This window comes from Arachis hypogaea, chromosome 17 (genome assembly GCF_003086295.3).
Source record: "Arachis hypogaea cultivar Tifrunner chromosome 17, arahy.Tifrunner.gnm2.J5K5, whole genome shotgun sequence".
Taxonomy (NCBI): Eukaryota; Viridiplantae; Streptophyta; class Magnoliopsida; order Fabales; family Fabaceae; genus Arachis; species Arachis hypogaea.
The window spans coordinates 125,378,185-125,389,688 of NC_092052.1; the positions used below are offsets into that span (position 1 = coordinate 125,378,185).

The 11,504-nt window shown below is 29.3% G+C and overlaps 1 protein-coding gene and 1 pseudogene across 1 annotated transcript; both read right to left on the minus strand.

The window, feature by feature from the left end:
• Positions 1 to 276: 276 nt before the first annotated feature.
• LOC112767432 (agamous-like MADS-box protein MADS9) lies at positions 277 to 3,062 on the minus strand (annotated as a pseudogene).
• A 4,554-nt stretch (positions 3,063 to 7,616) lies between these two features.
• On the minus strand, positions 7,617 to 10,998 carry LOC112766165 (PLASTID TRANSCRIPTIONALLY ACTIVE protein 6, chloroplastic). The gene is made up of 6 exons (XM_025812038.2): positions 10,364 to 10,998; positions 10,228 to 10,296; positions 9,518 to 9,622; positions 9,165 to 9,284; positions 8,237 to 8,326; positions 7,617 to 7,969 (listed from the first exon to the last, which is right to left on the minus strand). The coding sequence occupies exons 1-6, from the start codon at positions 10,844 to 10,846 to the stop codon at positions 7,853 to 7,855; spliced, it is 984 nt and encodes a 327-aa protein (XP_025667823.1). The 5' UTR covers positions 10,847 to 10,998; the 3' UTR covers positions 7,617 to 7,852.
• Between the last annotated feature and the right edge of the window lie 506 nt (positions 10,999 to 11,504).

The following is an 11,504-nucleotide window of genomic DNA, read 5'->3' on the forward strand; positions in this document are numbered from 1 at the left end:
AAACTGTGCAATAAAAATGTTAAAATTATAAATTTTGATCTTAGAAAATAACTATATTATATATACACTAAAATCAGCTATCAACATAAAATACATATTAAAATACAAATATACATTAAAAATAAATTAAATCATACTATATATTTAAATACAAATATATTAGTAACTGATTTTAATAGTTTATTTTAATGTATAAATAATATTTTTTTAAAAAAATTATTAATCACAGTCATACAATGATTTCCATGAAGAAAACAAAGAACTAAAAACTCAATATAGCACAACTAACACACACAATCGATATTTAATAGCAGCAGTCAAATAACAATGGCAGGCTTAATTAAATCACTTCATCATCACCACAAGCAAAGTATTAATGCATGCCAACAAGTAGAACCTGATCCTCGATAATCTAATTAGAGTTAATTAGAGCATAAATATTAATTAATATTATATATATAGCAGTAGCCACTAGCCACTACTCTTCTACAAACTCTCTTGAAGATATGCATGCCTGCTTAGTCAAATAATTAATAACATATCTATATATTTATATATATGTGCGAATTGAATCGCTTCTGATATAGTCAAATCCATTGTCCATGCATGTTTCTCGCTCCTTCCAGTGCCATATGCTGTTGCTGTTCAAATTATATAAAAAAAAAAAAAATTAAAGAGAACAATAAATAGAAGTTTTTCCTTGATGGATATATAATTAAATGAAATTCATAAACAGTTAAATGGAAAGTAAAAAATAATTGTAATTAGAATCAAAGACAAAACATAGTGCTCAGATTCAGCAATGTTTTATAATATATAATATAAAAAAAAATTTCAATGTACTACAAAATATTTTAGTTGTTGATCTCAATAATAAAATTGATCTTAAATATGAATTTTAATCATATATATAATAATTGAGATCAACAATTAAAATTATTAAAAATTTTAATTAATTTTGTAATACACTTGAAATCTTTTCTATAATATATGTTGAGATTGCAACTTACAAGAAGGAAATTGAGTTCCTTGTTTTCTTCCTCCAAAATCTTGCCCTGAGAAGTATCAAAGGAAAATGGCAAGAGTTCATATAAGAGAAAAGAAAGTTATATTAAGAGAAATTTTTATTAATATTAATTGATATTTCAAATAAATATTTTTTTTATATTATTAGAATTTAAAATTTAGTATTTAAGATTTATAATTTAATAGTGTTTAGAATTGATTAAATATTAACAAAAAATAATAATTTTATTAATAATGTAATATTGTTTTTAAATTAAGTATTATATAAATGATTATGTTTGATTAAAACAAACTTCATTTTTCTGTTTAAAGATAATCTATATTATTTCAAACTTAGTTATATACATATATTCCTTTTTTTATGCACAATATTAATATTTCTCATTAGGTTAATTTATTAATATTTCAAACTTAGAAAAGAAGACCACATACATTTCTCTTGAACATCCTGTGCACTTCCATCTGTTGCAAAAGCACATGAGATAATTAAGTTAACTAACTTATTAACCAAAATTTATATTATTAAAACATATACATGAAACTTAAAATGGAAAAAAAAAAAGAAAGAAAAGGAAAAAAAAAAGCACCGTTTTTTCACGGATTCCTTTGAGGCCCTTATCAAGGTCATTTTCTAGGGCCATAAGCTCTTTGTAATTCAGTGAGGTAATATCTTCTCCCTTCAAGTGCCTGAAACATTCATATATACATAATATATAAGCTCTAAGCTAGGGCAATATATTTAATTAATTTTTGTATAAATTATAAATAAATAAATAAATATACCTGAGCTCAATTTGCATGCTATCATTCTCTTTCTTGATTCTATCAATTTCATTACTTAGGTTCTGTGAGTTCATCATTCAACAAACAACATCAATCACATCCTTGTAAACCTTGACTTTTTTTTTTTTTTAATTTTTTGTCACCAAAAACAAAAAAAAAAGTACACAAGAATATATACAGGCTATGGAATTTTTTTTTTAAAAAGGCCTAAATAAGAAATATTAATTAATTAAGTTCATGATGTAGATCTGGCTCAGAAAGATGTAAGTAACTTACAATGAAGAAACTTTCAGAATCAAGGTAGAAGATCATAGAAAATTTATTTATTATTTTTTATTTATTAATATTTTATATATATGTTTTGGAACCCTTAGGTTTGCAAAGAAAAGGAAGCTATGAATGAATATTTTTATGTTGTTTTTATTGCCAGATCTGTTGATATAGACATGTCTTGTTCTTATTGTTCTTATGCCTGAAAGCCTCTTCTTTTGTCAATATATATATAATAATAATACTCAGATATGTAGAGGGAGAGGTTCCAAATGTAGATCTCCTCACACAATTTCTGGTTCATATTTTTGGCAAAAAAAAAAAAAAAAAACTGCAACTACAACATATGAAAAATTTTTAATTTCTTGTGATAAATTAATAATAAAAAAAATAAATTTAGTATATAGTTGGTTGTTATAGCTAGCTTTTACCTAGTATATAGTTTCAAAGAAAAAAAAATATAGGTTATTTTTTATTTATTTAGTATTTTATTAATAAAATGAAAATTAAAGGTACCTCATGTTTAGCATCCCAGAGAGTTTTCCCAGAAGCTCTTTGGTATCTGTCCAGGATGTCAATCAACCTTCACCAAAAAAATAAAAATGAAAATTAAATAAAAAAGAAAAATAAATAATAATAATAATAATTAATATTATTACGTGGTGGAGGGGCTGATATATTCATGCATCTTGCCAGAAGCACCAAAGATGATAAGAGAAACTTGAGCATCACAAAGAACACTGATTTCTTTAGCCTTCTTAAGGATCCCATTCTTCCTCTTTGAATATGTGACTTGCCTGTTGCTTGAGTTCTCAATCCTCTTGATCTCAATCTTACCCCTCCCCATTGTTGATGAATGAATGAATGAATGATGAAGAAGAAGAAGAAAGAAGGAAGAAACTAATAATAAAGAGAAGAGGGTAGTGCAGTGGAGATAGCAATAAGGAAGAAAAAGTAATAGAGGAACATTCTATTATGGGTTTGTTGTGTCATCAACTTTCTTAGTCTCACAGAATTGAACCCTTTCTTTAGGGTTTGTGACAAAGCCAATTCAACTACTATTGCTTTCTTAGCTTTAATTTTACCACTTCCTCCTTTTAATTAATTCAATTTCTTAATTATTAATCAACCTGTAAAATTATTTCTCCCAAAAATTTAAATTTATATAAAACTATTTTTTTAACAAAAATTTTGATATCATATTATAAAATTATTTATTCTAAAAATTTAAACTGATAAAAAATAATATATAAATATTTATATCTCTGTCAACTACAATAATATATATATATATATATATATATATATATATATATTGTAATATTAATCAATATTATTAGGTCGGATAAGTATATTAGTAGTAAATAAGTTTGTGTTTTTTTTTTTTTCAATATAATGATTTTGATGTGTGTTATATGTTCTATAGCTATACATGTTTTGAGATTGGGGGTAGTATTATATATATTAGTTAGTGTTGTTTAATGATTTAAGCGATATTATGAATATTGTTGTAAAATTCGTTTAAGTTAAACTAGTCAAATTATTATTAATGTAGTTCAAGTAATACACCAACAAATTAAAAGTATATTCAAATATTTATATTTATATTCTTTTCTAGATAATACATAATTATTGAGTTAAGTATTTTTTGTTGATGATAATATATATATGATTAGATGTATCTGTGCATTAAATTTTCTTATAATTTGGTGTTTAATAAGTATTGATCATATAAAAAATTTTATATGGGGAGGATCAATTAAATTTATATATTTTAATTAGAAAAATGTTTAAAGGCTAACAGAATTAATTATTTTTTATTAGTATTTTTAATTATTAATTTAATTTTTTTAGTCTATATTTTTAAATATTATCGATTAATGAATCAAAAATAATAAATTTTGTTAATTTCTTTAGTATTTTTTTAATTATATTTTAAATTAAATGATAACTTTGTGAGGCATATTCTTGACCATTGGTTTCTTGATGCACCTATGTCATTTAATTGGAAGGGTTTATGAGGGTTTTTATTATCCATTTTCTAGGGTGTGCTTAATTAAAGCAAAGGTTACGTGCATGTTTTGGAGGGTACTTTGATGTGTTTAATATTAAGTTGTATTATTATATTCTAGAATCTAGGGTTTTCATGAATGACGGGTAACTAGTTATGGACTAGTGGTGTAATGGTTGCTCAACCATCAAATCTCAACACAAAAAAAGACTTATTATTCCATCAACGTTATTCACCAAGGAATATATATTAAAAAAGCTCTTTTTAGAGTAATGTGTGAAAGGGAATTAAAAAAAAAATCTAAATGTTTCCAACCTAATAAATCATGATTTTAAGTTTGGAATGCTGATCTGAGAGGAGCTTCTGATTTGAAAGGTTGTGTGGTTGGTAGTATATATAAAACTGCAACCCTCAAATCAGTAGCTTTGGCCTTGAAAACTGAAAATTTTCATATGTTTTTATATGTTTTAATATAGGAAAAATTGTCAGTGTACCGAAAACACTGATGTTTCAGTTATTTTAATTGTTAATTTTAATTAATATATATTATATATATTTTTTATAATTCAGATCAACGGTTAAAACAACTGGAACACTAGTGTTCTCGATACACTTGAAACTCTTCCTTTAATATAAATAATACATCAAAGTTAAAACAAAACTTTAACTAATTTTCAAATTATAATAATTATAAAATGGATAAATTATGAATCTTTTTAAATTGAATCTCTCTCACTCATATCATCATAATATAACTCCCTCTTGAAATATTTTTTTTAAGAAAAACAATATATACTACATACCGAGATAAAATATTCAAATTCTGTCGTGTGTGTATGTATATATATAATTTTTTTTCTATCTTAATTTTATTTAAATAAAATGTCAATATTGCCAAACACGACCTTAATGTGCACCTTGTAAATGTATGCCTACTAGCTCTTTTCATATATAAAAAAAAAATGTAACTACAAATTAAAAGTGGTTTCTCTACTTTTAGAATAAATATAAGAAACTAATTTTTTATTAATCAATATTAGTTAATTTTTTTAAATTATTTTTTAATTTTTATTTTTTAGAGATTTCAGAATTTATAATTAAGATTTAGGATTTAAAATTTAAAAAGTTAGATTTAAAGTTTAAAATTTAAAATTTATTATTTAAAAATTGACATTTTAGTTGAATTCTTTTAATAATTGAGATGGGTAAAGTACTTTGACAACAGTAGTATAGCCAACATGTATAGTATAGTGTTGAAAATTTGAAATAACATTTCCTAAAAGGCAATTTTGTTTTTCACTTTAGCCCAACAAAAATTTATATATAACATTAAAACTTCCACTTAAAATAAAATAACTACTCATCAATAATATATAGTTGTATTGCGACAAAAACTTTAGTTTGGATATTCTCTCAATTCTCAAGACCAAAATAATTGACATGAACAAAATCACCATTTCAACCCCAACAATTGTTCAATATATTGTATAGAGGGCAGTCAAAGCCATAAGAAGAAGAGATCATATGAGATGTTGGGATTGAAAGGAAACTGCCAGGCTATGACCAATGCCTATACCTACTTCATTCATACCATATAAAATCTTTGCTTCTTCTTTTGGATCACTTCACATGTCAATTTTTTAAGAAAGGTGTGTGTGAAAATTTTGATTTCAATAGAAAAATTGTTACATCCTCATATAATATACTATTAGACTCTATTTATGGAAGAATATATCGGTATTGGACAATTTTATGATAAAGAGATTTCTATGTAAAAAGAATAAAATAGAGTGTATAATATACTTTAAAAATTAATAAAAATAAAATGACAAATTTTTTCTAAATAGATATCTAATTAATAATTATCTCTATAAAAAAATATTCATCTCTTTATCATTTTTCCTCTTTAACTATTATAGCATACACCATCATTAATTATTATGATAAGAGTTGCATTTTTTTATTTGAAGTATAATTCTTTATGGACACAATCATTTATCTGTTATTAGATGATGTGTGAGTATCAATGTAAGTTTTGTTTATGTTTCATCTAATATTGCATAGATGATTTGTTGATACAAGTTATGATAATGGCTATATATTTTCAAATGACAACACCAAAATCTTATTAAGTCAAATCGATTACTTAGATTAAGTAGTATCTATCTGATAGATTATATATATGTTGAACCCATTTATATTTAAATATTTTTAATAATTTATTCTAAAGATGATATTGACCTTCTCCAAACATGTCAATAATAAGTTCAAAATTTTATTTAACAAAACCAATTTAGGTTGGGCCGAATGGTCGGCTTACTCGTCTGCTTAAGCAAGTGTTGGAGATTCGAATTCTGCCTTGTGCATGCAACAACCCATTGGCCAGCGACAAACCCTTAAATGAAGCTCAGATTCGCGACGGATTAGTCCTTGACCTGTCGGACTGAGGGATACCGCCGACAAAAAAAAAATTATTTAACAAGTTCAATGTAAAAGAATGAGTAGCCTAAAACTGTAAGCATAGTCTCAAAACTCTATGCAGGCTAGGGAGGAGTTCAAGCATTGTACTCAAAGATAGTTGACTACAACCACTGTAACATCAATGGTATAACCTGAGGATAAAGGAAATGTTCCCTCTTCCTTTCTACATGTAAACAATATAGTTTTTCACCATCTGATACAGCTTCATAACATCTTATAGAATAGATTAGATAGAAGGATGGGGTCATTACATCCCTTGATTCTAGTGTGTAGGCTTGGAGTGGTAAGGGCTGCAAAACATAGGCATGCCCTAAAAGGGAAGGAATTGAAATGGAGGGGATTCTATACTTGTACTTGTATCCAACCAAAGATCTTATACTACTATTTTCACCCTTGACCAAAAGGGAGGGACCAATTTCACAATTCACATAGTTTTGGCACTGATGAGGATGCTAGCCTTAAGAAGTTTTTTACTGTTTAATTAGTACTATTGTCAAATGAAATTTGGAGCATATTTAGATTTGTATTTTGTTAAAAACATAATATAATATTATAATTTTGTTTTAAATAATTTGGACATGTGAAGAAAAGATTGACAAAATATCCCATTAAAAAAGTGGATAAAGAAAGAACAAATAAAAATATACATAAAATGGTCAAAAGAGATCTACATGTAAATAATTTAATTATAGACATAATACATGATAGAATTCAATGACGTCGTTTGATCCATAGCTAACCCTACCTAATGGAATAAGACTTTTTTTTATTATTGCTGCTGGTGGTGGTGTTAAATTTAGATTTGTATTTCCAACAGCAAAACAAAAAAAACAGAAAAAGATTTCCCATGTCAAATCCTAAATTTCAGGACACTCAATTTGTTGGTTACCTTAAGGTAAATTTCTTTCATGAAATTTCTTAAATGTGCATAGATATGTTTGATTTTCGAAACTGAATTTGAGAAAACAGTTTAATGTAGGAAAAGAAACTTATGAATCGATGATAGTCACTAGTCAGTGTTTGTTGAAGAGGAATAGAAGAAACATGCATAAGTGGTTTTTTCCTTCATAACATTGGCACTTCTAACAAGTTACAAACAGAATATACATAAGATCAAGACACTTGTACAGAATTTCAAAAATGGAATGCTACATAATATTTCCATGCCTAATTGCTGTATATACTTGTGCCCATGCCCAACCTCCCCCTATCATGCCGTGTGTATCAACTAACAACTATCAATATCCATAAGAAAGTCTTATACCAACACTTAATCACTAACTAGAACCAATTGGAAATGCTGAAGTCTCTTAGCTTTCTAAGATGGTTCTCCATTTCTTGCCGGGAAGTGGTCCACTCTTCCCTTTCTATGACAGTTGTTGGGTCATCCTTTTCACTCTGCAGGTAAAATGGGAAACCAGGTTCGGCATATCGAAAAACAACAGAAGGTAGGTAAATTATACTGATCTCTCTCTAAAACAGATGTTAGTTCGCATTTTACAAAATACAAGAGGGTTGATATAACCTAATCTCAGAGAGGTTAGTGTTTACATATTATATAAAAATTATAAAACGGTGTCATGTGGAATATCGCCTAACCATTGGAAGGCGAGTGTAATATTGTAATTTATCTAAGAACAAATGATCTAGGAAAGGAATACTTACATGATTTATAACCTTAAAGGAGTTCCCACGATCAGCTATAACAAGCAAGTCGGTCTTCCTATCTCTATTTCTCCCTCCAGGATTTGTTACCTACACAAGGCATATTAATGATCAATATAAATACTAAATGCAAAGAGAATTACAGATAGACTTGTACACCAAATCACCAAAACAGATGATGGTGCAGGGCAAGAAGAATAAATAAGGTTTTCCTGTTTATCGGAAGCCCTGCTTAAATAATGGTAAGTCATGAGTACAACAATAATCTGGGCAAAGAATTCGAAACATGGGAATGAGTTTATTGGGTTTCAACACATTTACCAAAGTTCTCAGTGTTTTGGGTTGATTCTTTTCTTTTTCTAGATGATAATAAGCAAATGAGAAGCAGGGCCATGCGCCATGGCCAGAATCAATTAGCAAATCAACAATCATAAGTGATCATAGACATTCTTCAAAAATAGTTTACCAGATGAAGAAAATTTCTAAATTGCATATGATAAAGTATAAAGGAAGCAAAAGCTAGACAGTAAAACTGGATAAGTTATGGAGTAATCATACTTGGTGAAGAACATACAAAGTTGCAACTAAAAGCATAACTTATATCTTAAACTCAGAGGTGGGTAGTAAACAGGATTTCCATGTCTTGCATCAGATGTCTAGGGTCTAAAGTTGGGCCACAGATCCAAATATACAGCACTTCTAAGGGGCATAGTAATATTCTAGAGCAATTCATAAAGCATATTAATCTTAAGCACTGGTGCACTATCCATTATTTTGTTGGCTAGGTCTCGCAATGAAGCCATGAGGACAATAAAAGTAACAAAAATTCAACTGAAAGAACGATACATATGGAAGGCAACAAGTATTGCAAGATGTAGCAGTAAATTTCTCATGCAACTATACTAAGAATCAGCAAGCAATTCTTTACCACAACTTTAGCTCTCGTAATTGACTTAGTTTTAGAATCAATAATGTAAATCTCCTCGAAATCCAGCACAAACTCTGGGTCACCCTGCCTTCGATTTTTGTAGTGTTTTGTCAAGTACACCTGTAAGAGGAATGAAGTCCGATGATGAGGGAGACAACATATCTAGTGAATAGAGAAATATGTTCTTCAATTATGCCAGCTACTTCTCTTCCAAATCTAGTTAGAGCAACTGAATAAAATATCAACAGGGAAATACCTAGCTTAAGATACCTCATCTAAGACTAGATCCAAATAGAAGAAGAATATTGAAATTAAACCAGTAATTTGAGCATTACATACGTAGTTGATCATACCTTCCAGATTTCCCTCTCAGTTTTATACATAGGATCTCGAGGTGCATCAATAGGTGGCTCTGTCACGTTGTAGCATCCATAATCACTTACAGCACATCTAATGTACTACAGATTTTAACAAAAGGAAAACAAACATTACATAGAAGTAAAATGCATAAATATCTAGGGAAGTGTGAAGATGTGAAATAAATTGAATGAATGCTTTGCACAGCTTCGAGGAACATTGAGGTACAAGCACTAAACACGGATTGTAAACTGTGGATTCCTCCATATCTTCATGCAATATGATACCAATACCAAGAAGCACAGACAGTCCATTAGGTTGCCATATCCGGGTTGGACATACAATGGACACTAAGTGACTATTCTTCACCAAAAAACAAACTACGGAAAAACCCTCCGCGATATGCCCATTTACAACCTAATCCAATTCCATTTTCTAAAGTAGAAAATAAGAAAATTCAAACAACAGTACTCATAATTTTAAAAACAAATAAGCTAATCCATACATACCCTAATAAGATTGCTACATTGCAATTTTAAAGTTTGACTTAGTTAAGAAATTGGTGGAAGCTCAGGTTTGATAGTTGAGAGTAGTTAAATGATTTGACAGATTTGACTAAATTGTCATCTAACGTCTAGCAACTATCAACTGCACGTGAGATTCTACCTAAGAAATTATAGTGACATTAATGTATATACTATATTACCTTCTGAGGCATTGGCGCAAGCACCTTGGGGATTGAATAAACATCTGTATCCGGAGGAGTCACATACATCTACAACACCAAAAAAAATAAGCAGATTCATTTTAAAACTAACTAACTAACTAACTAACTAACTAACCTCCCTGAAATCATAGACATCGTTGTCAGGGTCAGGGGGCTTCCTTATGAAGAAGTCGCAGTCAGCTAAGCAAATCTTGTGGAACTCATCTTCGTTGATTCTGTAATCTACCACCGTCTCGGAGTCCCAACCCTGCGTCGAAACGAAGCTCTCGCTCTGCACCATTGCAATATCACCGTCGGCGGCGGCGGCGACCAGGGGTTCGTACTCTATGTCAAAGTCCTTCTTGTTATCGACCTCTTCGAGCTCCTCGTCGTCCATGTCGTAGTCGTCGGGGCCGCCGTCTCCGTCGTCGTCGGCACGAGTGAGGAAGGGGTTGGTTCTTGAACGGAGGAGGAGAGAAGAAGTGTTAAAGAAGAGGGTGGGATTGGGTTTGAAGGAGAATGGTGTGGGTTGGGAGAGTGAAGTGGCGAAGGGTTGGAAGTTCGAAGAGAGGAGGGGGAGTGGTGGTGATCGGAGGAGTAAGGCGGAGCAGGTAGTCATGGGTGGAGGAATAGAGAGCAGGAAGAGCGGATAGTGTTGTAGTTCGAACTTGAAGGGGATTAGGTTGGAAATTTAAAACAAATATTTATTGGGTTTAATTTGGCAGAAACTCACCTCCAGTCAACTGCACGTGAAGTTGTTTTTGGATGGCTGACACGTGTTACTATATGGTTTAAAAAATATACAAATGATTTATTTAAAAAAATCGGTTTGAATTGGACCAAACGGTTATTTTTATTCCATTCTTTTCGTTTTTACACGTTCATTTTCTTCCAATCCCTTTTTTAGAACTAATATCAAACTTTTAATTAGGTATGTTCTTTTTATTTATATTTTTTAATCAAATTTATTATTTTAAATGTATTTCTTAAATGATGAAAATTATTTAATAAATACGTACATGTTTACGTCATCACACCATTTTGATATTCATGATGAAATTGATTGGATATTAGACAACAATTTTAGGAGTTCTATGCCAATGAGTAATAGCTCAAATGGCATAGTCTCTCAAGACACAATTAAGAGGTTGCGGGTTCGAGTCTCCTATCTTTGGTAAGAAAAAAAAAATTTGGAGTTCTACTGTTCACATCTTTGGCTAGAGTCACTATAAAAATTGATTGGATTAATCAAGAAGATAGAAACAGAGACACAAAAA